Source organism: Microchirus variegatus, assembly GCF_963457635.1.
Source record: "Microchirus variegatus genome assembly, chromosome: 10".
NCBI lineage: Eukaryota > Metazoa > Chordata > Actinopteri > Pleuronectiformes > Soleidae > Microchirus > Microchirus variegatus.
In genome coordinates, this window is record NC_139811.1 from 20,685,597 (window position 1) to 20,712,096 (window position 26,500).

At 41.0% G+C, this 26,500-nt stretch overlaps 1 protein-coding gene across 5 annotated transcripts; it reads right to left on the reverse strand.

Moving 5' to 3' along the window:
• Positions 1-470: 470 nt before the first annotated feature.
• aclya (ATP citrate lyase a) lies at positions 471-22,430 on the reverse strand (the record flags this gene model as incomplete). Of its 5 annotated transcripts, none has more annotated exons than XM_083896766.1 (27): positions 471-565; positions 1,288-1,364; positions 1,985-2,067; positions 2,168-2,281; positions 2,416-2,559; positions 2,652-2,802; positions 2,886-3,040; positions 3,813-3,906; positions 4,001-4,128; positions 4,848-4,958; positions 5,054-5,135; positions 5,209-5,405; positions 5,511-5,615; positions 5,700-5,868; positions 6,003-6,201; positions 6,522-6,600; positions 7,073-7,227; positions 7,333-7,450; positions 7,758-7,819; positions 8,114-8,250; positions 8,933-9,051; positions 10,207-10,337; positions 10,801-10,880; positions 16,998-17,188; positions 17,276-17,338; positions 19,142-19,264; positions 22,272-22,430. In XM_083896766.1, 27 exons carry the CDS (start codon positions 22,428-22,430, stop codon positions 471-473), a joined length of 3,321 nt encoding a protein of 1,106 aa, XP_083752892.1. The 5 variants fall into 5 exon arrangements, with proteins under 5 accessions (XP_083752892.1, XP_083752894.1, XP_083752895.1 ...); XM_083896768.1 differs by having other exon boundaries at positions 6,003-6,177; positions 6,519-6,600; XM_083896769.1 differs by having other exon boundaries at positions 6,003-6,144; positions 6,507-6,600.
• Positions 22,431-26,500: the final 4,070 nt, after the last annotated feature.

Consider the following 26,500-nt stretch of genomic DNA (forward strand, 5'->3'; position numbering starts at 1 on the left):
AAAACATCTATACATGAATAAAACCGATCAGCAGTGTGGTCCCTTATTAGAGGCGATATTGCACTACATGTTCATCCTCCGTTGCAAGCTTTTGTCGTTTTAAAAGTGGCACAATCACAAGAGCTGCACAGAGACATAACATATCTGTGACACACACGTACAGTACATGCTAGTTTTACACAATAACGCTATATTCGGAGGGAGTAAATACCAGCACATCAACATCGTAGCCATTAGAATAAGTTAATCTGTTTCATCTGTTTCAAGTCAGAACCCCCGACTCTCCTCAAAATAGATCTTCACAGTTCAATAATCTTTACGTTATTCACAGGAATGCAGCATTATATGGTTTACAAAACGAAACAAAGAAACCCATAACGTTCTTATTCTGAATACTTAACATTTACAACTAATAGTTAATAGGTGCATCTTCCCTATGTTAAGCCACTGACTGGTTTACTCTCCTCTGATTACATGGACATGTGTTCAGGGAGCACATAGGAGATGTCATCCCATGGGTGGCGGTAAAGACCCTGCTTTAGCCTCTTCTGGTCCAGGTAGTGTCCTACGGAGACAGATATGAAACCTTGATAAACATACAACAAGGTAAATATAAAGCATGTGAAGTAGAGCTTTTAAGGCCTAATCAGGCCTTAATGATTGACAGCTTTTTAAATGCCCAAACCCATTTACAGCCTGACACAGCCTTATTCAAATGTGCGCACGCACACAGCTCTTCTGCCTTTTGTCAAGAATGAGTCATTCTCCACATCCGGTGCACCTGCTGCCATGGCTTGCAGGAGAGTGCGGGCATGAGCACGCACGGCATTCCTGTCCCGAGTGTGACAACATTCTCACCTGGTTCAATTCTGGCCAGAGGAATGTTGCGATCTTGTGCAGGTCCTGTATTATCACTTTACACGCGAGCCATTCTTCGTTTATGCACGACAGCTTGTTGAGAGGAGTCCAGGGCGTTGGGCTGCGATTGTGGCGTTTCAGCTCCTCACCCCAGAGACGCTCACGATTAAGCGTTGGACACTTGTCCCCCTCAGGTTCCCGCTGTGCTTCATAAAACGGCTTCAGAAAGTCTATCAAAAAGCCCAGTGTGTCCGTTGCCTCCTCAGCATCCAATTTTGCGTCTTTCTCGCGCTAATCGAAAACGCATCACCTGACCGCTCATTTACAGCGCAAGCCAGAGCGCAAGCCCGAGCCGATGTAAAATGATAGAAATTAAGCTAAAGATCTTCAGCTCTAGCATGTAGGTGTGTGCAAAGAGAAACGACTCACCGATGAATCCCATGCTGCGTCCTAGGACAAAGATGCCATTCAGGGCGCCAATTTCCACAAACTCATCAGCTTCATCTCTGAGGTGGAATAATAAACATGGAAATTAATTATAAAACACTTAAAATGAAGTCCAACACAGTCATTTACCAGAGAACAGCTCATGACCTCCACATAGGGAGAAGAAATAATTTTTGGTCTCAAAACAAATATCATTTATTCCAGTTAGATATTTATGTGTACATGTTTTTGTTTTAATAACAATTGTTGTCAATTGTTGTTTATTTATCCAATCCAATTATATGTATAATGTACTTCAAAAAACAAAACACTGCAGAAAATATAGAAAGAACACAAATAAAAACAAGTTGTACAATAAAAACAGGTAAAATCAACACAACACATACTGGGTTGAAAGCCTAAGAGAGATAAGTTAGTAAGATAAGTTTTTAAAAAAGACAATCACATTTCTTCGTAATGTCTCGTTTAATATTTCAAAATAATATTTTAGAAATGGATGTAAATTAGTCAGAAACATTATGAGCACATTTGCTCTTACTCCATTTTTATTGTGAATTGGGTTTGTCATTGAGGAAAAACGGGCTCACATATAAAACGTTTGCAAGACACTGGGCTAGGATTTTTTTAATTTTCTTGAGCTTTTCCACTATACTATCATTTTCAGTGACTATCAGCTTACCTTGTAAAACCACCGCAAGTCCTGAGCAAGTCAACAAAGGCAACACCGATGAAGCCGTCCACATTCAAGATCAAGTTGGGTTTCTAAAACCACAAAGCAGACATGGAGAGAAACATATAAAAAGGACTGTCATTTAGAAAAGCAAATGTTTTTTTATATTATTAATAAAGAAAGAAAACTTACTTTGGATGTGGTGATCTTCTCTACATCCAGAGCATAGTCCAGCATCTGGGTGGAGGTGAAATGCTGCTTCACAAAGTCCTTCAAGATCTGGACTCTCATGTCTGGATTGTTAATCTGAGGAAACACAATGTAACACATGGTTAGGTTAGTGAACATAAGTGACTGAGACATCATCCTCCGTCTAAGCTAAAACAAGTTCAGTTCCTCTTCACACTAGATTTGCACGTCCTCAGCGTAGCGGCACTCACCGACTTGACTCTGTGTCCGATGCCCATGATCAGTTTCCCGTCCTTCTTCATCTTGTTGACAAACTCCATGGGCAGCATACCACTGTCAAACGCCTTGCTGAATTGCTTCGCAGCAGCATCCAGAGCGCCTCCAAAGCGGTCACCCTGAAGAGACATCGAGGAAAAAAAAGTGTTGTGTTCACTGGTGATTTAGTAAGAAGAGGACATGTATGCATCACAGGGACAAGTTGTCTTACAATGGTGAGGAGACCAGACGTGAGACTGGAGATGAGATCTTTGCCAGCTCGTGCACACACAATAGTGTTGTGGGCACCAGAGACAGCAGGACCGTGATCTGCCGTCACCATCAGGCACATCTCAATGAACTGGCACGCGTACCTCGGCAACCTGCAAACAAAACGAGGAAGATAAACATGAGGTTTTTTTTTTTTTTTTTTTTTTAATCATAAAAGTGTGGTTAACAGGCTGACCTCCTTTGGAACCACAGCAGACCCAGAGTTCCTCCCAGGCCCATCTCCGTCTTGAAGACCTCTGTGATGGGCATTCCTGCGTAAATGAGCTCCTGACCTCTCTCGTCACAGATGCTGGTCATGAAAGAGGCCGGTTTACGGATCAGACCCAGCTCCTGAAAAGCGCCACAAGCAGAAGACATTTCCTGTAGTCTCAGTTGTTGTATTAAGTTTATTTAGATCCTTGGTTCTTAAAACCTAAATGCTCTAACTCAGATGTTGTGCCGAGCATACAAATATTTATTTCCAATTAACACAAGGACATCTGTATAGTAATGGAATCGATATCACATAATCCTGGCAGCACATTTTACCAACTTATAGATATAAGCATTATTACTCTGGATTAAATGTGGTTAAAATATCCTATACGTTCCCAGTTTTGTATTTTTTTGTATAATCCTGTACAATCAGATGACCAGACGAACAAAATACACAGAAAACATAACCCCCTAAGCCAGGGGTCTGCAACCTTTAGGATGAAAAGAGCCATTTTTGTCATCTCTCCACCCAAATAAAATTCATTTGGAGCCGCAAAAAAACACACAAGATGAAGATAATAACACGTATAAAGGTTTTTATACAATAGTAATAGTCTCTTTCATTTATGACATTTAAGAACTACAACATGTTCAGTTTAACGGTATGTGGATCCAAAGATGGACAGGACACATCCAAACATGTACTGAATATTGCATTTTACGTCGATGTTGAATGCACAAGATATTAAAACACTTTTATTTGTCGCCTTGATCTCTAAAGCTACAAGGAGCCACTGCAGAGTGGCTGGCTCTAGAGCCGCAGGTTGCAGACCCCTGCCCTAAGCGAAGGAAACAATACTAAACTAAAGGCTAATCTCTATAGCTGTCTGTAACCTGGCATACTCACTCTTGCCCAGGAGTAATCCATTGGCACAGTTGGAGGAGGAACCTCTTCTGCTGGCTGGATAACTCCTTTGGCGACAAGGTCATCGTAAACAAATCTGAAAAAGAATACAAATTCCAAAAAATGATGCCTGGCAAAATATTTATTTTATTATAATGGAAATGAAGAAATGGATAGGACTGTGCGCTCACTTAATCATCTCGCCGAGCTCATCAAAACTCTTGGGGACGAAGGCACCAGCTTCTTTCAGAGCCTGGTTCTTGGCCACCGCCGTCTCAGCCGCCTGGTTTGCACAAGCTCCTGCATGACCGAACTGAACCTGAGGAGGAGCAAAGGCGGAACATGATCAGAAATGTAACAAACACTATTTATTTGTCCCTGAAAAGGATAGATTAGGTTTATTGCCTATGGTTTTGACTCCTCATCAACACCAAATTAAGTCTACGATACTGTAAGACTGTCGGCCATTTTAAATTGACATTAGACAGCCTTTGATGGCTGGAAACTAGACTTTGGAACTTGTCACTCTACCACACCAAATCGATTTTTTAAATCATGGTGGAAATAGGAGCTGCTGGTCTACTGCTTCCTTGTTTCGCAAGTTTGTGTCACGTTGGTAAATGTGAACAAAAAGATTTCCAACACCAAAGTTGTAAGACAATATATCTGAACTTATGGAGGCAGCAGTGGATTAACAAACCTTGTACGTCATGATGTAAAATCACACATTTTCTCTACGAACTTTGGGTCAGGATAGTGAATGTCACTTTTTTCCAACTAGAAGCTGTTTTTAAACAGTGAAAAATAGGATATCAAGTTTTTTTTAATGGGGTGCGCTATTTGTTTAGTGGTTAAAATAATTGTTTCCCTTCTGTTCTTGCTGGCAGGCACAGGTTAACAAAAACAGCAGTGTGAGTCAGACTCCTCAGTGAGGTCAGTGTTGATAATGTGTCAATGTCTCATATGACAAAACCTGAAGTATCCCTTTTAAAATCTAAATATGCATGAATGAAGTAGACCCTGAATGTGCTCTCTCACCTCTGAAGAGAACATGGTGGCACATGTGCCGATACACCAGCAGACCACTGGTTTTGTGATTCTGCCCTGTTTGATAGCCTGGCAGATCTTATACTCCTCTGTTCCTCCAATCTGTTGATGCAAGAATCAGATTTATTTATTTACTTAGCAAACCAATAATATTCTAAAACTGCAGGCAGCAGTGTGCGTAGATACACACTCCTCACCTCTCCCAGCATCACAATCATTTCTACTCCAGGAGTGTCTTGGTAGCGCAGCACGTGGTCACTGAACACAGAGCCTGGGTATCTGCAGAAGAGTCCAGAATTACAAACCGATTCATCGACACGGCATCGCACACTGGAGACAAAAAGCTCCTCACCTGTCGCCACCGATGGCCACGCCTTCAAAAACACCATCTGTGGTACGAGAGATGATGTTGTTGAGCTCGTTGGACATGCCGCCAGAGCGGGACACGTAAGCAACGCTGCCTGGACGATAGAGTTTGGAGGCGAGGATGTTGTCCAGCATGCCTCCCGTGTTTCCAATTTTGAAACAGCCCGGCTTGATTCCACCAACCTGGGAAAACAAAGTCAGATCTACTATGAGGAGGGAGAGAGAGAGAGAGAGAGAGAGAGAGAATAGGGAAATCCTGAGTGGAAAAGCAAGAGAAACAAAACGTACAGTTGCTGGTCCAATGATTGTGACGCCCTTATCATCTGCCGCCTTGATGATCTTCCTCGTATAAGCTTCAGGGATTCCCTCGGCGATGATGGCAATGGTGTGAATCTAGAAATCAGTTAAATAGGAAGGTTTCATTTATGAAGCTTATTTAAATATAAGAGCATCCAAATGGCACAGAAGGGCATTTACCTGTGGGTACTGCATGGTCTCCATGGTGCTGTCCATGGCCGAACGCAACGAGGCAAAGTTGATGAGCACGTCCACATCTGGGTGCTTCTTCATGGCATCACTCATGTTCTTATACACAGGGATGAGGATCTCTTTGTGGCCCCAGTAGAACTTCTGTTTATGGTCCCCTCTGGAAGGAAGCCATAGGCAAACTTATAGTGAAGTAGCACTATTTAAAAAAGTGTTATCTTATGTCAAATTCAGAATATATAGCCTTTAATCTGTTGGATTTTTGTGTGCCATCAGACAACTTAAAGTGCATACATGAAGGGGTAGACCATAGCTGCCACAGACGGCTCCTCTCTGGAGCAGACGTAGTCAAAGTCCAGCATGCCCTGTACTGCCCGAGTCTGCATACCCCACACGATGGACTTAGTGCTTTTGCTGAAGAGCGTACTTGCCTTGGCTGCAAGGAAAGGAAAGCAGTTACAGACACAAACTAAAGACAAGGTTAAAAAAAAGTCTATTATACTATTATAATTTGATTTAACCCTCGATTAATTCAAAACGCATTGTAAAATATAAAGGTTTAAGGTGATATAAAAAGATGTGCATGTGTGGATTTGGATATACAAATACATTTAGAGTGCAGGGACCTCCTGCTGTCCAAAGAGGGAGCTATAATACTTGAATTAAACAACAAGTATTCTCCAAAGGCTTCTTCCTATTATGCTGAAAACACATTAATCTCCGAGTAAACATTTCACTCTGTGTGTGTGTGTGTGTGTGTGTGTGTGTGTGTGTGTGTGTGTGTGTGTGTGTTCTAACCTATAGGAGCACCACCTTTAGCCTTTTTGGCTGGAGAATCTTCTATTCTGGTTTTGTTGTCAGAAAAAGAAGCAGTTCTGCTGGATGCTGGAGTCTGGAAATGTCAAAAAAAAGAACAGAGAATGTTAACTTTTAAGCACTTTGAGTGACTAGGATTTCATTTTAATTATGCTTATAATTTATGCTGTTACGTTTCACCTCGTTTTTCTTTGTACACACGTCTACATCTGCTTTTAAAGTAACCACTTGAGAGCACACACGCTGCTGAAAAGCCTACGCACTGCACATTTGTAATGGCCGCCTCGAGGCAGTCGCAGTGGGCAACTCTCACGACTACTTCAGTGAGAGCAGTTCACAATGCCCTGCAATGCTCGTACACAAAGGAGCCATAGGGCTTCTGATAAGCTGCTTGGCTAAAAGGAAAGGACAGTAATGAAGGAGAGACTGTGGCATGTGTTCTGCTTTCTCTGCCACTACTGGTGGATTTGATCAAGTAAAGTCAAGCACGGTGAGCAAACGGGACATGTTGACGGTATTTGTCTGCACGGAGCCATTACGCGTCATACCGATGCGCTGCCGCTGGTGTTGAGCAGGAAGTTGGCAGTGTGGGCAGCAGCAACGGGCTGGGTGGCAATTGGCCGGTGGCCCAGGGCCATGCCAACGATGGCTGTCATGTGAGTTTCTGTGCCGAAAACATGGATGGGGATCCCAGTCGTCTTACCTGAAGAGAGTGGACAGAATAATATTTAAATGCAGGGACTGAAAAACTGCAAATGCTGAAGATGTATAAGCACCATGGAGATGTAGGTGTAGGAAGTCAACATACCAACTTCTCCCATCACTCTGAGACCTTCCTGATAGTTGGGGCCTCCACGGCGGACAAAAATGGTGACTTCATGTTCCTGAAGTGGCACCTGATAATCTCTGATTGCTCTGACAATCCCCTAAGAAAGGACACAGGTACAGACAGTGAATGACTTGATTTTAGGGCAGTGTTTCTCCAACTAGACGACATGCAAGCGTTGTCAAAGGAGGAGCGAGGTGGTGAGGCCACATGCCATCGATGCACGCTGCACTGCCAACAGAGCAAGGACGCGTTTGTGAAAGGTGTGGCAGGTGTGTTTTTGTTGACTTTTTTTTAAGTTCTGCCGCTTCATGACATGACTTATCTTAAAACCTTCTCTAAAACAACTGATATTGAGTCATAAAAGGCAACAAAAATAAAATTTTAAAAAGCATTTTGCACTGTACCTTAAATGTTGCTGCAACGTTTGTGAAGTTTGCAATGCTGCCCCCAATGATCAAAACCTTTCCTGGAAAATATGAAAATTTTTTAAATGTTATTTCTGAGCAAAGAAGTTTAATTTCATAACACAGAAAACTCAGCAGATGGAATGACCGATAACATAAAGTTATTATTTACAATTCTCCAATATTGGTGTCATACAGTTGTTTTTACATCTTTTAAACTACCAAGCTGTTAAAAGCACATTTGTGCTAATGTTTAAAATGACCAGCTGTTTCAAAAGCATAATGTTCCAACTGTGCAAAGACAATCTCCTCCTTTAAGGAAGAAATAAATTGCCCACAAGTAGCAGTTTTCCTACCATCTTTGTGCCTCTCTCTGGTCATCAGTGAGAGGATAGTTTTGGCGTAGTCGTAGGTCTGTTGCTCGCTGGGTGCTCCTGAATACTCCCCATAATTGGCCAGCTCGTCGACGCCTCCCAAGTCGCAGATTGTGTCACTGCAACAGATATTTTATTCTGATCACCCATACAAAAAGGAGAAAAGTAAGAAAACTGCATCTCTAATCCTGGGACAGTCTGTTCAGATGATAAATAAGATCTACACTCTGCAGTGCACTCGCCATACATTTTAGAAAGGTCTTCCCCATTGATTTATGGTTTAATTTGCAGAGCATTTAATATCCTTAGTAAGAAATAGCCACTGAGACAGAATAATGCAGCTGAACTAGTTTATTAAAAGAGATTTCCATCTCAAAGTCTTCCTGTTTAAATAAAGGTTTAAAAAAAAGAAAGAACCGTCAACAACTTCACCGTGCACAGAGGGAACAATTAGTCATGACTGATACGTCTCCATGTCACGCTTTGCGCCCGCGACAGACGGCACAGCCCATTCCTCCTGATTCTCACTAAAACTTCCAAGAATCCAATTTAGTGAGCAGCTGAATGAGCAGAGTCTACACAATCAGTCTCACTAAAGCGTCGCTGGTATAATTCCCAGATGCTAAACCCAATTATGTGTAGTGTAATCAGTATAATGAGGACGAAGTCAAGGGACAACTTAAGCAACAAAAGAAAAACATCCAATTTAATCATTTCTAATGTACAATTTCAGAGCTACTTGTTTTCTTATAAATTCAATTTATTTTTCATTCCGCTCTGGGGGAAAGTGTAACCAAGTACCTGTAGACTACAGAGGCACCACCTCCTGCTACCATGGTCCAGATCCTTCCCCGAGGATTGAGCAGAGTGAGTTTGAGGCTGGCACCGCTCTTGGCGTCCAGGTCAGCGATGTAAGCCTCCTGCAGAGGTCAAAGAAAAGGTCAACGACAGGAGTGGACTGATGACTGTCGACGTCTTCAGTCAATCAGAGGAGGACCATAACAGGCACCGTTTAATTTGTCTGTGATTGCACTGATTTTAAACAGGAGCCACCAGTCACTGGAAACCTGAATAAAACCAGGATGTGATGTGCATCAGTGGTTGTTTGTGACAGAAAGAGACACAGCTGGTGGCTTAGAGTGAAAAAAAAAAAGAAAGAAAAAAAGACCCACCTCACAATCAAAGACACTCGCTGTCCCACATCTACACTCTAGACTCACAACAACCCAATTAGACCAGACCGTCTGCTCCTCAGACAAGATTCTTTCAAATAAGACACCACACACACACACACATCTGTCGAAATATGGAAAAATATCTTCTTCTAATAATGATTTCATGTTTATATTGTGAATTATTTATCGTTCCATATCAAAACAAACACTTTCATTTTGAAATTATGTGAAATGTATTTATTTAGATTTCTTCTGAAATGTGTCATGCTTCACCGCAGTTTAAAGTTCAAATCTACTGTAGAAAAACAGGATGCAGATCTAAATACAGAGAAGAGTCTCTGAGCTACAACTGTCCTGCAGGGGATTTGTAGAAGACAAAGATTTGATTTAATCAACTTAATTTACTCCCAATTTCTTAATTAACTAGAAAAGCACTCGGAGAGCGCAGACCACCGCCGAGGCAGCTCAGCCCCCCCCCCCCACGGATCACGCCGAAAATTTAATCACTTGTTCCTGGTCCCATTGCGGACATTTCCTGAAAATCCATCAAACATCAGACAAACAAACAAACTCCAGGAAAAACATATACCTCCTGGCGCAGGTCAATAAATAACCACACAACTGGTTCAGAGTATGAGGTGGCATGTGCGCACAGGTCTTTGACCTGATGATCTCGCCACAATAAGTCATAAAGGCAGATTAACAGCTGTGTTCATAGTGACTGTCCTTATTCAGGGCAGCTGAGACAGAGCAGGCTCCAACCGAGACAGTTGTGGAGGAAGTGGTAGTTAAAAAATCTTAATGTGACTCCGTTCATTTGTACTTTGCTTTGTTTTATTGTACATTCTACTACAACAGCAGTTCCATGATACGGACAGACTGAAATGCGTCTTATCTCACCTCTGGATAAGCCTCCCTGCCAAAAGGTGGAGGAAACTCCACGTCACCCCACTTTGTCTTGCAGATGTAGTCGGCCGTGGCATCAACTTTGGCTGCCATGTCCAGCACGTACACTCCATTTTTTGTGACCACTAGGCAGGAGGTGAAAAACGTATTAGCGTATTAGAGAACAATGGTTTTTAAAGCATTCACCTACTGAGAATCTTTATGTTAGCAACAGGTCTGAGTGGAATCTGGAGAGGATAGTGATGAGTGCAGTACACGGAAAAGGAAGTGAGTGTGACATCAAAGCAGAGAGAGGGAGACAGTCTCAGCATCCCCAACAACATCCTCAACAACAGCTGCCAGAGGGCATGTACTGGTGCCCAATTAATCCATTATAAACAGACGCTGCGTTCATCAAACAGCAAGTGCATGAATTATTCACTCAGTTCCTCCCCAGTCTTAAAATGTGACTTTTATGTATGATCCCTTTCCAGCTTCATAATCAAGTAATTAATTCATCTGTGTTAAGTATAATGTAAATGCAACACATGGTAACTTATTAAAACATAACGTCTGTCATGTTGAAGAGGATTCTAGTTAACAACTTACCCAGTGGGTTGATCTCCAGGTACGTGAAGAACAGGTCTTCATACAGGTTAAAGAGTCCAACGATGAAACTGGCCAGGATCCTGAGGAAAGACACAAAAATCGACATTTGAAACTTGCATTTAGGAACTGTTGCTAATGCATGGCACGTACCGGTGTGAGAAGAAACATTCTGTGTACATTTGTTTCACACTATAGTGGACATTTCTTTTTCCGAAATCTTTCATTTGATGTACAAAATCATTGGGAAAGAAAAGAGATGAGGAAAAACATTCATTTGCCAACATGACACTGCAAAACATTCACAATATTTTCTTAAAAATATTTCATAAATATATTATATATTTAAAAAATATATAACACATTTTCCGGGAAATATCAGTGAAACTTTGTGTAAAGTCATTTAACAGGTTTTAATTGTTGTCAGTGTCACAGAAATATAACATATGCAGCACAGTGTTACAGCTGGTCTGGCAGTTACTACAGTACAGTACTGTATATAGTATATAGGCCATTATACATTTCCACTTCATTCAAGGCATGACAAACAACAGGCAATATTATTGAAGGATTGTTAGGACAGGGCTGGACTGGAAACAGTCCACCTGTAAATTAGCTGCAGTGTCGTCGCTGTACGAGGAGGGAAAATCTAATTTACTTCCTCCTTCACATGTCACAGCAGAGCAGTGAGGAGTTGGGGCAGATTACTGGAAGAAGATGGGGGAGGAGGAAAAGAAGGGAGGTTGCATTTTCCTCTGTTCTGTCAATTGTTCAGGCAGCTGGAAGTGTTTTGTAACCGCGTCAGCTTGTTGTCAGGACTCAAGACTAGTCCCTGGGAGGAAATTGTGACCCAGAACCAGAGTGACTCAGCGTCCAGTGTCTAATTCTGACGGGGTGGGTGAAAGAAAATGGCCAAATGCTGCTCTTGTTCTCAGTCTGAGGAGAGGGGTGAGCTGGGGGTTGGCAGAGTGATTCCTGAGGCGGCTTCTTCAATGTCAGCCAAGACAGCGACGCCTGGGCCAGAATGTGCCGTCACAAGAGCGCTGTCGGAGAGATGGATAGGAGGGGGCAGGAGGGGGCGAGCCACTGTATCCCACCCATCAAAATAAAGCGACGTGCTCAGAATGCAGCTGTGGCTGTAGGGGGAGGCCGATCGAAGGCAAGGCAAAAGCAAGGGGGGGGGGGGGGGGGGTGATGTGTTATTTGTCTAATGGAAACCCTCCAGCCATCTCCTCCTGCTCCCCCCACCCTTTACTGCCAATATCAAAGTGCTCTCTCTTACTTCAGTTGAGTCATGCATGTGTTTTCCATCGTTGGTCAACCATCGTGGAAAATACTGCTTTTTTGAGCTACGTTAAAGTGGACATATTATACCTTATTTCTCCAAGTGAACTTGTGGAGTCCCTGGTGTCCTAATGGACATGTCCGTGACCATGCTTTGGTCAAAATTCCTTAAGGATGACGCACCATACACACTAAGAAATCGAAGTACGAGACTGTACCTTTTGCTGTCGCTCCAGTTGTATCCTATCAGGGTACAAGCCCTATCCATTTCTCAGTGTGTACAAGTACATTTTTGTCACGAGGGGTGCAGAAATGAGGTACAAACAAGCAGGTACACATTTGAAAGGTTCAGTGCTTGTACCCTAATAGGGTACAACTGGATCGACAAAGCATTTGTACCTTTTTAGGTAGTCTCATACTTTTCTTAGTGTGTAGCAGTTCAATCTCCCTGCCAAAACAGCCCTGTTCAGAACGCTGTGCCCGTCACTTTAAATGCAAATGAGACACAGGAAACTACGTCAGTGTCACTGAGGCTCCGGCAGCTAACAGCAGTTAGCATTTTGAAAAGCCATCATTTGCCGACTCGAGCCGGCACATTGCCGTTGTATATAAAATGTATCCACTGGACACGTAAATCCCCTAACGCTGGAAGTTTGTGTAGAACTCTGTGCTGCACTGTGAAGCCAAGAATAGAACACTATGCGGACTTCCACTCTTCCAGATACCATTGCCCTCACCTGCACTCTCGCGTTTTTTAGGGACAAAGCGGAGCTCCACGTCACAATAATTCCAGGAATGTCTCATTGTGACGTAGCAATGAGTGCAAAAGTCAACATCGCATGTCTCCGGACCACAAAAACATGAGTCATCTATTTTCACACTTTGCTGACTGATAGGGCCTCCAGAGTCCCAAAGTATTTAAATGATGAAAAAGTTGATTTAGCATAATATGTCTCCTTTAATAGTTATTAATTCCCGTTTTTTTCACTTCATCTTCCAAACACATCTGTGATGCAGAGGTTTTAATACATCTTTTCTTTTTGAAACCACACACACACACTCAACATGAAATACCTCCCATTTGTAGATCATGTATGTCTGTCTGAAAACTAATTTCCCCCGTAGGTGGAGTCCCCTCTCTCTGGTTTGGAGAAGCATTTGAAGGTTGTGAGGGAGGCCGTGGTTAGCCGCCCTGTACATAAACTGAGCATCACGATAGCTTATTACATCATAGAGTTTCAGTATTTTCGATTCGATAAATAGTTGATTTGTATGTTCTCTGTAACCGGCATAATGTATAATTCTTAGAGCTCTTTTCTGTAGTATCAGCAGTGGGTGCGTACTCATTTTATATGTGTGACCCCAAATTTCAGCACAGTAGTGTAGGTGAGGAGAGATCAGTGTACAGTATAATAAATAGAGAGCATCACGGTTTAGGAGCTTTTGCACCCTCCATAATATGGACACACTCCTGGCCAGTTTAGTTTTCAACTGTCTGATATACGGTTTCCAACTTAACATTTCATCAATAATCCCAATACTTTATGTTCCTTAACTCGTTCAATTTCCACCCCATTAACATGAATATTGATACTCTTCTTATGACCTTTCTTCCCATATAACATGTATTCAGTCTTCTCTAAGTTCAGTGATAATTTATTTCTGTTGAACCACTCTTGAAGTTTGTCATATTGTCAGGAAATGTCCCTGTTTGAAAGGAGAGATTACAAACATACGTTAGAGGAGCCACTATTCCACCCAGTACTCTCTTGATAAGCTTCATATCGAAGTTGTTCACATCAGTGGATGTTTTGTCTTTGCACCCAGCGACCAGGTGTCGTATCTCAGTCTCGTCCACCGGCGAAAGGAACAGGGAGTTTCCGTTCCTGTTAGCTTCTTTATCTAAATGATTCCAGGGTAGCTGAGAGTTTGGTATGGCCTTGGCTAACTCTGCACCCACATTCACAAAGAACTTATTAAACTCCTGAGTTATGACTCCCATATTGCTTTCTTGTTTACCATTATCATTAAAATACAGAGGATAGCCCTGTTTAATATTCTTATTCTTAGTTACATTGTTCAGAATCTCCCACAGTTTTTTAGTGCAATTTCTTACTGCCAGTACTTTTCCATAATACTCCTTCTTGCATTCCCGAAGGACGGCATTCAGTTTGTTTTTATAAAGTTTGTATCTCCTCTCAGAGATATCAGTCCTTTGCTGAATGTATTGCTTGTAAAGATTGTTTTTCTTCTTGCAAGCGTTTATCAGAGATTTCGTCATCCAGGGATTTTTTTCCCGTGTTTGATTTGCGTGCCTTTTCAGCACTGGGCAAAATTTGTCATATAACATTGCAAATATTCTCACAAAACAGTCATATGCACCATTTACCTCTTTTTCATTATAGACACTGTCCCAGTTTTGATTAAGTAGTTCATTGTTTAGTTCGTTCATTTTGTCCTCAGTCCTGACCCTTACATAAGTATCTTTGCGCTGAGGCCGCCCCACTGCTTGTTTCCAGTCGTAATTTGCAAATATTGGCAAATGGTCACTTATGTCATTGACCAAGATTCCCTTTGTTATGTTATTCTCTATGATATTCGTGAAAATATTGTCGATTAAGGTAGCACTGTGTGTCGTTATTCTGCTTGGCCTCGTAATCAAAGGTTGAAAGCCCAGCGCATACATAGTATTAGTGAAGTCATCAATCACCATATTCTGTTTTGGATTGAGTAGGTCAATATTTACATCACCACAGATAAACACCCTCTTATGGTTAAGGTCTGAGAACTTTTTCCCCATGTACTCACTGAAATCTTCTATTTTAGAGTCTGGTGCTCTGTAAACACAGCTCACCACTACATTTTTACCTTTTGGCACACAAATTTCAACTGTCACACATTCCAATACTTGATCAATGCCCTCGGATAAATTTTGCACAATGTCAAATTCGATGTTGTTATCGATGAACAAGGCCACTCCTCCACCACCTTTGTTTTTCCTGTTAACACAGACCAGCTCGTATCCCTCCAGGCAAAAAAACGTTGCCTTTTTCCTCATTAATCCATGTTTCTGACACCGCGATGATGTTAAAGGGATTTTTTAAGCGTTGTAGATATTCCTTAATGTGGTAAAAGTTGGCGTATAAACTCCTGCTGTTAAAGTGAATTATTGACAGTGATCCTTTCATCACAACGTTTTCATTGTACTGCTCCTCAGTGTAGTAATGACATTTCTCCGATGTATCGACATAGAAGTGTTCATCCGGGTCAATTCCTTCATTTTGCTCTGTTAGTGCGTGATCCCTCTGTTGATTCGTAGTCGGCTCCTCATCTCCACGTTCAGCAATCCTCCTTAATATTTCCGTCATCTTATTCATCTGTGCAGGGACCTTTAACCTTAGTTGTGGTGTGGACATGGATAGGTTGTGGGCCATCTTTAGTTGTTGAATTTCTCGAAGTCCTCCTCGCTCCTGATCTGCAGTATTTTGATTCCCTCTGGTGAGGATTCCATCGTTTTGATGTAGATTTTGCAGTTTGACGTCCAGGTCGTGTCGATCTTGCCCTCTTTCTTCAGCTGGCGAGCTCTTTTGGCGATGTTTGCATTCCGTTTGGTGAGATTTTCGTTGATGTAGACTTTTGTGCCTTTGAGCTTTATGCCTTGCTTCAGCAGTGCTGTCTTATCTCTCAGGTTGACGAATCTCAGCAAGACTGCTCGTGTTGTATGCCCTTTCCATTGTGGCAAGAGGCGACACACTTCCAACTTAGCGACATCCATCTCTATTCCCTTGTCGTTCAGGAACTCTGCCACCTGCTTCCCCACAGACTTGGTTGCCGATTCATCCGGTGGAAGGTTACCATCAGTTGCAGCCGCCCTGGCGTAGGACTGATGCTTAATTTTGATTTTGAGGCCTGCCACAATCACCTCATTGATTTTACTCTGTTGATCCATCCGCTCCATCTGCTGACCCATCGCATCCACTTTGTTCTCCAACTCCTTCAGCCGATGGGCTTGCTTTACGTTCTCTTCCTGTTTGATTTCAGCCATCATCTCTTCCAAGGGTTCCAACTTACTCATCACCACCTTCATGTCCTCCCTCATCCCCCTCATTTCATTTTTCATTTCGTCCAGGCTTGCAGCAAGGCTTGCAGCAAGTTGTTCCATTTTCGTTGGCATTTCTTCACCTTTTTTCTTCACCTTTTTTCTCCCACTCCAAGTGTGCGTATAATCTCTTGCAGCGGCTCACAGTAGCTGGCAGCCAGTAAGTGTTATCTCACGGAGCTCCGTCTGCTGCGTCCGTCCTCGTCCGAGGTCAGTCACTGATGATTCTCATGAGCTTTTGCCATTTAAATGCAAAGTACGTTATCTTAATCAAAACAAGAAGACAAGACCTAGTTTGGTGACGTCAGAAATCAGTGTAGGCTCATGGGAACTGTGGCGGGGGGGAAAATATTTCTTGGTGGTTTTCCTTGGAAGTTACAGCAGAAACAGTTTAAGCCACTTGCATTCCACAGAAATAAAGATTTCTTTGGTGTTGGAAAATGCTTGACTAATGTAAGTACACTACTCAACCATATATATATAACACTCTCTTATTGTTTTTAGATATTTTAACACAAATGTCACATATTATATCGTTAACTTTGGACAGCAGCAGCTGTTTTCTTCAGCGGAGACATTTGAAAGCCAGATTTAGTAGTTTGGTTAAGAAAATCCAATATATGATACTAAAAGGGCAAATTTGATTAAATATTAATGTCAGATAACAGCTTGATTTAACTCCATTAGCTGTACTTTGACGTGTTATCACTACTTCTTTGACTTATCATGCACATGCAAGAAAATACAGCACCAATGTTGTCAGTGGACACATATATACATGAATGAATGCAGTGTCACGAGTTAGTCCCCGACTTACTCTTTCTTTTCATTTGGTGCGTGGGTCAGCAGCTCTTTCTTCACCGAGTCCTCACTGATCTTTTCATCCACCCCAATCAGCAGCTTCTTGGCCTTAGCGTCCACGTCTCCCACGTCCACGCCTCCCTCGTGGTGAAACAGCACGTAGTCTCCCTCGCGGGTCGCGTAGATGCACACATAGAACTCCTCCTCCTGGACGGTGGACAGTGTCCATTTAACAGATATCCATTGTATCCCAAAAAGGTAAAGAATAAATCACATGTGTAATGAATGATGTACCTGCTTGTGGGGGACAAATGGCTCGATGAGGAAGTTCTTGAGGATTCCCTTGGCTTTTCCCACCTGAGGATCATAAAGAAAATCATTTTAATCCAAAGAATTTATTAAAATAGAAGTAAAATTGACTCCTGTTGTGGACAAAAAGACGCAACAGCTGCTCTCTGGTCAGCAGCGACCAGATGTTTCTATATTAAAGGTTATTTTCCACATAATTCATTGACTATTACTGGAAGAGAATTAAAGAGTCTGTTATGTATTAAGCAAGGCAAAAATTCACTAACACAAGCTGTTGCTGCTTCGCTGTTAAAGGCCACGAGGCAAAATGTAACCAGGGATTGATTGAGAGCAGCCAGCCGGAGAGAACAGAAGCAAAATATATATATAATTAGAAGAGAAAGAAGGAGTTGCCATTTTGAAGAGCGAAAATAACAAAGGGGCCGATTATGAGTGGGTAAAAAAAAAAACAGAAAGCCATTCTGACTGAAAAGGGCACAGGGACTAATTCAGATAAATACACCCATCTGGTTCTGCCTCTTTGACCAAAGAAATGAGAGAAATTATCCAGTTTAACTACTTATGGTAACATGATTAAAAGTAATGTGGCCAAGAACAACAACTGACAGTTCATGTTGTTTAAATGTAATGTGCTGTGTGATTCAATAAAAAAAAGAAAGAAATCACAACCAGTTATATCTTATATCAATCCAGGACATGGTCCACGTTCAACTTTATAAATAAAATTGCATCACAACAAACATGACGCCATTGTTTTCTGTGTGTTGTATGGCACACTTGGGGTTTTATTTTGAAAGGCACCTAATAAACACAATTAACATTATTATTTTTTGTCATTATTACTATAAGTAGTAATATAAGTTACATGCATGGTCCGTTTTCACGTTCATAATCGTAACAAGCACGTGGTAACACAGATGTAGGATCCATATTTCACTATATTGACCATGGTACTGTTTTCATTACTCCAATAAATGTTGAATTATTATATTTGTGGCCATATTGATTGACAAATACAATAATTACTGGACACGTGGCAACACATAGAAGACAGCAGCAGGTATGTCGTTCAGAAGGTTTAAAGTTCACAGAGGTTACTATCTTAGTTTAGCTTTGGCTAATTGGTAACAAAACAACATAGAACGGCTGAGGTGGAGGGAAATGAAATAATATAAGAGAGCTGTGACAGCTGACAAAATATTTGATGCGTGTGGAGCCCGTGTAGATTCTTAAACTCCTTCACTCTCGGGAAACCAATGAAAAATAATGCAACTCAATGGGCCTGAGACACCGTCTACAATACAGCTGTGGCTTTCATTTATTCTTATTTACTGCCACCAGCAGCTGCTGACAGTCTCATCTCATCTGTGAAGAAATATGTCCACGCGTCCTCAGTGTTGCCACACATACACACACACCTTCTTCAGTACTTTATGGACCGTCCTCGTCTCTCAAGAACTTGTCTTGGTTGATGAGGCGCAGCGATGTCTCTGTGGCACAGTGATGGATCTTTTCTCCTGTGGTTATGTTGACTGAATGGACGGACTGACTGTTTATTCACATGCGGGACTCGCTTCAGTTGATGGTGGACTGATTTATAAGCAGCAGACTAAAACTGAAGCCCTTTCAGTAAACTGGGCATCACCAAGGAAACACAGCACGGAAATCAAAAGCAGCAGTGCAGACCAGAGGGATGAAGGTAAAGGAAAGGGCAACGGGAGGATGTGAATAAAAGCACTGGGGTAATATTGATCGGAGGAGTGATCAGCAAAGTGCACACCCATGATAGAGGGGTCAGCGGGGGTGTAATTGGCTGAGAAACAGCAGAAAGGGAAGGGGTGGATGACGTACGGTTGTCTCTTTCATGAGGCGGGTCTTCAGCCACTCTCTGACGCCGTTCAGGTCCAGGTTGACGCCGACCAGTCCGAGCTTTCCTCTCCTCTTGATCAGCTGGTCCGGCTTCACCACCAGCCTCTGGAGGAGTCAAAGAGGAAACACATGCTGAGACTGAACAAGTACAGTCATTTTTACTCTTCATTTTACTCAAATCACAAATGATTACACGCCACCCTGTCAAAATATGAACGTCATATGTCCTGTTTTGGAGATTACTTCTGTGACATTTACATTAAAAGGTATATGAATGACTCCAACTGTGATTAAAATGTCACATTCTGTTGTTCTATGGTCAAAACGGACACACTGCTGATGACACTTCATATTCCACTCTCCATGCCTCCTCTGTGTTTTCAACAACAGGTGAAATGGTGAAAGTATCCATCGGTCCATTGTTTTCCAGTTGTCTATGTTAGCTTGGGCTGAAACAATTAATAGATAGATCATTTGTCATAAACTATTTTGATAATAGATAATAGATAAGTGTTTTTTTTAAGAATTAAGAGCAGTTTTATGATTTTACAGATTCAGTTAAATGTGAATCATTTTGGTTTGTGGACAAAACAAGACATTTAAGAACATCACCATTTCCGGGTATGAAAAAACACATTTATGGACCAAATAATTACTCAATTAATAGGAAAAATAAACAACACATTAAATCGATTATGAAAATTATTATTATTATTATTATTATTATATTATTATTAGTTGTTGCACTAATGTTAGCCATTCCTCCTATATATTTATATATATATATATATATTTTTTTTTTTAAAAATGAATGAACTAGTTACTACTGTAGTCCACCATTTCATCAAGAAACAGGCAGATCTAATGTGAGGTAGGCAGGGTATTTATGGCATAACTGATCAATAATACTATAATGTAAATGAAGTCACTATAATGAGAACTAGATTACTGCCCCTGAAATGGGATCCATTTCAAGCCTTTGGAAAACCTGGTCTGTGACAGGAAGAACATGACCAATCAGTTTGGGTAGTTGAGAGAACAAGGGCGTGTCTTTAGCCCATTAAGGCCTGAAGCGCCTGGAAAAAATGTCTCTAAAACCTGAGCTTCAATGGCTACTAAATGACTGATTTCTCAGCCTCTGTAGCAGATATAGGAACACAGCGCTGCGGCATCTGCAGGTAAATCCACTGTCACCCCTGGTGTGTGGTTGTAAACACTCCGTCGATTACGTCATTATCGCAGACCTTATCGTCTTCAAACATAATTATGTCTTAACCATAAATCCTGGTCGATTGGTTCAGTGCGTTCGAAGTTATCAGCGATGACGTCATCGAAGACGAAACTCCTCAAAATCACTGCCTTCAGAAATCTCTCCGCTGTCAAAGTCCTCCATGTTTGCTCGAAGTAATTTCAAAACAATGTCGCGAGGAAACCTTATCCCCCCCGAAAATTGACGTATCCGCTTTACCGGCGTCTATGATAGAAGAAAACGCGCAGCCACTCTCCCGGCGTCAGTGGTAGAAATGCGGCAATGTTTTCCCAGCATCAATGGGTTAATGGGAAAATTTGCCTACTGCAGTTTTAAGTGGTAGTGAAAAATAGTGCCAGTTGCAGCCAGACATGAATGTAAGCCAAATATTTGAGACCTTAATCAGGAGTTATTGTCCACAAATGTTTTCCTGTTATCACAACTGTGGATAATTCTCCGATACAGTCACACAATCCTTCACATTCCTCACCTGTGAGCTGAGCTGCACATTTGTTAAAAAGGGAATCTCTAAGAAAACGTCATTCACTACTGATGCAAAAAAAATAAAAAAGAACTACCCCACCCCCACAAATGAAGCCTGCGTCCTCCGACTTGCTTAAGTCAGATAAAAGGGAATGACTTACGACAGCGCAGCCATTAGTATCTGGGTGCTTGCCAGTGAGCGATGGAACACGGGGCCGTGGGTGAAAGTTAATGCAATTTCCCAATCAATTCAACGGGAGCACATATCTCCGTGCATCTGCCCTCCCCATCGTGTCCTACCATTAAAAATCCTCAGTCGCCGGGGAGAGATAGAAAGAAAATAGCATTTTATCCTGCAAGATGAGTCACAGAGAGATTGAATCATCTTATATTATGGTCCGTCTACCCGCCACTATATCGAGGTGAGGATCGGTGAGAGCAGATGATGACCTCTGACCTCTCTGCAGAGAGGACAAAGAGAGAATTTCTCCATGTTTCTCACTTTTGTTTTCCTGCAAGTCATTACGATTGGATCACAACACAGCGAGTGACGCCAGCGAACGAGAGCCAAGAGCCCACTCTGCTGCCGTCAGCCAGAGGAAATCTACTACCCATGTGTTTTTATAGGTTTCATAGGCTTAGAATAAGCCTTAGAATTTTTTTAGATTTAAAACGGAGCATTATTACCACATGAGATACCATGTGGCAAATGTGTGTATTTTATTTATTTATCACACTACACTAAAATTGCCAGCGAATAATGAATAATTAAATAAACTGTCTTTTTGGATAATTCTGTTAATTGTGTTGTTTGAAAAGTATGAGGGCTGCAACTCACAATCATTCTCATAATCAATCAATCTGTCGATTATTTACTAAATTGATCAAGCACTTAAGTCCGTAAAATGTTGAAATGAGCACAGGAACTAATTGAAAAATATTGATCTGTTTGCCAAACCTGGAAATTATGAAGTTCTTGAATGTCTCGTTTCATCCACAAACCAAAATGATTTAGTTTTAATGATATATTTGTAATATGGAACAAAGAAACCAGAAAATATTCTATATTTAAGAAGCTGAAAAATCAGAAAACTATAGTTCATAAATAGTTCATAATTAATTTAGTAATCAATTAATAATCGATTAATCTTTGCAGCCTTAAAATTATTCATGTCTCAGCTCTGTTTGCAATGCCAACAATGAAGAATGACATCATTACACACTGGACTAATGGGCAGACTCCTTTAAATATACTTAAGGCACTAAATGTATGATTTCACAAGCTTTTCCTGCAGGTGAATAAATGACAAATAAATGAAAGTGGGTGATAAACACACTTCTTCCACCACAGTCGGTTGTCAGCAGTAGCCGTGCTCTTACCTCTGTGAGCAGCCATGGGTGTTCTTGCACCAGTCGGTCAAAGTCGGTGTCAGTCGTCACGTTGGCGTAGCGGAATTTGTTCTGGATGGTGGCCGACGTACAGACGTACTTGTACAGGAACTCCTTCCCCGTTTGCTCTGAGATGGCTTTAGCTGACATGACTGCTTTCGTCTAGACTGGCCTAACAGGAAGAGGAGAGATGAAGAGATAAACCGTGAGAGGGACGAATGAATATAGTAATAGGGATGGATACAAAAAAGCAGAGCCCTAATTCATAGAAAACATTGATGGAAAGCATAACCAGCTCAATATATGGGCCAGAAAATTCAGCATCAATTATCGTCCTCTGTATAAACATTAGGTGATTTTTTTAAATGGTGACATTTGTGTCATTTGGGTTTGATGTAGCTCTTTGAAAATGTACCCAGACACAACCTTGTTCACCTCAAATGCTGACTCAGGACTCGACTCTGGTGACTCGGACACTTTTGGGTTCAGTGACTCGACCACAGCTAACCGCACAAACCTCAAACCAACAAGACACACACACAGTCTCTGTTTGTTTGACCTGCACAGCTATGACGTAATGGACACCTATTTTTAACCTCTGACAACCAGACTCTTCCTCAGCTGTGTGTGTGTGTGTGTGTGTGTGTGTGTGTGTGTGTGTGTGTGGACTTTAGCCTGCATCTGCTGAGTAATCCAAGCATGATCTGAAGTGAGGTTCATTAGCTTGGAAATGAGCCCTGACAAATGAAGTGATAAGGTATTGATTGCTTTTTTTTTGCTGTATTGATTTCCCTTTACTTAACAGAAAGAAAGTGGGAAAACAGACAGAAATAAGATAACCTGGACTAAAGTGACCTTTTACCTCATGAGGTCATGTCCACAAACAGGACTCCTAGATTCTTCATAGCATCACATGACAAGAATCAATTTAATTATTAACAATTGGTTGATATTTTAGAGTTCTATAAATTGGATGGAACCAGGAGAATCAGGAAACATGTCCCTGACTTGAGCGGCCAATTTTTTTTTTTTTTAAATTAGAACAAATTCAACATTAGAATTCTTATCACGTGTTTCTTTCAACAAAACTATGACATGACTTCATAAAACTGCTTTTAACCTGACCAGAAAGTGTTAAATTCAAACACATCGTAGTATTTTTCATCCCTTTACCAATTAAGTCTCAGATTTCCACGTGTACATAAGATCATCTCCTCTGCTGATCTGCTTTCACAAAAACCTGAGCCGAACATGACCCGACTCCCTATTTTCATTGATGATTTGTCTTCAGAGCTGCAACTAACGATTATTTTCATAATCGATTAATCTTTGTTCGGTCCATAAAATGTCAGAAAATGTGGAAAAATGTCAATTGGTATTTCCAAAACCTCTAAATTATATTATTATAGAATAGATTTTTCAGTTTTGAATGACTTCTCTGTCAAATGGAGTGACTAAACAAGAAGATATTCACATTTAAGAAGCTGAAAAATCAGAAAGCTTGCTTTAAATTATTTGAACCAAATAATCAACGACCAAAATAGTTGACTATTATTTTAGTAAACGACTAATAATTGATTCATCGAATAATCGTTGCAGCACGACTTATACTAGTGGGTTTTACAAAATGTGTGATGGACGTTTAGAATTTAAGACGCAACCAAAAGAGACTGAAAGACTGGGTCTGTGCCTTACAGTCAAATGTCAATTCAAATGGACACTGGTAAAGGGAAAAGTGTCTCATTAAGCCTCTAAAACACTAGACCTTCCTTAATTAGCTCCTCTCAAAGCCTGACAAGCACTGTGCGCCTCATATGAGTAACCTTGCAGGGATGAAGCACCTGCACCGTCGTTCTCTTCCTTCTCCGTGTTTCATTACGCTGAAAGCCCCCGATGTCGCCTCCTACTAGACCCACGTCTGCACACTGGAGCCCAGAGAGGCGGCCGTTTCTTAAATGGATTAATGGCACTGTCACGGACCACGCTCACTATTGATCATCATTGTCCCTGAGTCATCACAGCTCTGGTCTCTTCTTCATCCAGAGCCAGTGCCCGGTCCATCTATCACCTACTTCCTCTGCGCAACAGCAGCTGTCAGAGGTGTTAAATATCACTGTTCCACCACAACAGCAATCAACACAGGTCGAAATGACGCACAGTAACATTTAAAAACAGGAGGTGATTGATGAGGGGAGAGGAGAGGACTAAGAATAAACCTCACGTTGATGTTCGAGAGAGGAATTAAACGATATAAATGTTCAACTTTACCTTGTGACCTGCTGATTCATGCTGTCATCTAAATTTGCGGGTATAAGCATATATATATATATATGTAATGTTGATATATTATGCAGTTGTGTGTTTTCTGTACAACAGGAAAGGAAAACCTGAACCAGAGGCTATAAGAATGTGCAATATAGAGTGTCTTATATCCCTTTTTTCAGCACAACCTAGGCAATATGATTTTGACCAAATACATAAACACAACTGAACAAAAAGTACTTTTTTTTTATCTTACTGTCAAAGACACAAAAACAAAGATCAAATAGTTTTCAAAGCTTGAAATTGTAAAAAACTAAAACTGTAAACTTGAACAAATATATTGTAACAGAACAAGCAAACCATAAATACCAACGCAAATTTGCAGGTGGATTTTCATGTAAAGGCATGCTACTCCATAAAATCTCTCCAAAGTCAGTCTATGCATGTCACTAAAGGAAAAAAAAAGTAATATCATCAATAATACGTCAATAAATAAACAAATATATAAAGAAATAAAAATCCTTCCCAGGATTAACAAAGGAGGGAGTCACATTCATTCATTCATTCATTATTTATATCGCAACTTAGCCTAAAAATACAGAGATGTGAATTGTTGTCCAAGGCATTGGGTCTTATTGAACATTCATTCATTCATTCATATGAAGGTTGAGGCTGGTGCTGGTGCCAATCCCAGCTGATGTCGGGCTAAAGGCGATGTCACACCCTCGACAGGTTGCCAGTCCATCACAGGGACACATGGAGACAAACAATCATCCACTTTCACACTCATACTCACACCTAAGATCAAATTTGACAAATTCAATTTGTGTAATTTGTAAAATTAAATGAAATTAAATTAAATTAGAAGGGGTTTATATATAAAAGGGGAGTATATATTGCAAAAGAAATATATATCGTGCAAAAACTCCAATAAATGTAGACAGTGGTAATTTTTTTTTTTTGATTTGACCATTTTCTTCCAACATAGTGACCTAGCACGTTTTTTTTCTACTGCAACACTTGCTACCCCAGTGGTTAGGAATCGTCAGTGTTTAAATACAGTGGTGTAAATAGGCTGAACAAAGTCAGCTACAGACTTTCCACAGGAGGCAGATTTATTCCCAGTAAGATCACCCTCCTCTTCCTCACATACACTTCGCACGCTTATATATGATGGAGCGAGAGATAATGAAACTCCAATTATTATTCATATTTATTTGTTATTGTGCTATCGCCAACGCACTCTGGTCAAAATCCCTCAGCTCAACTCTGATCACATACTCTGGTATATACAGTAGAAACAGTATTTCTGATTTTCCTCCACGTACCAACAGAGGAAGCTTGCTGACCACTGGTGGTACACCTACCCAAGTTTGAGAACCATGGGGGCCACAGACAATTGCAATTGCAAGTTAGAAAAGCTTTTTTTTTTTTTTTTTAAAGGAGACCCAGAGTGTTAGCATCACAGCGCCACATAGAGACCTGGCATAATAAACTTCATCATTTAGAGCCGTCCTGAGAGGGTTTTGTGTATGTGAACAACACTGTGTTCACAGAGAACGAAAAACATTATTTTAAAGGGATTATAAACTGATAAAAAACATGTTTGTATATTTTCTTTTCAGGGGCCCAAAAACTTCTGGCGCCGCCCCTGAGTCTGGTTCATTCATTCATTCACAAACCGGTTAGACAGCAGAACACATTGTGCTCATCACTATTTGTCCGTGAGAACTTGAATCATTGTTTAAATGCTCCTATAATAACTTTGATGGAACAAGAGAACAGACTCAACACTGGACTGAGCTGTTCAACTAGTTTTTTTTTTTATCTGCTGATCTTTGATGAGGGTGAGGAAGAGTTTAAAAACTAAACAGTAAACGCTTCATTTAAAAGCAGTGACAACTGTACCTGTTTTTTGTTTAAACTTCCTCTCACAGGTGTGGACGTGTCTGGTCCCT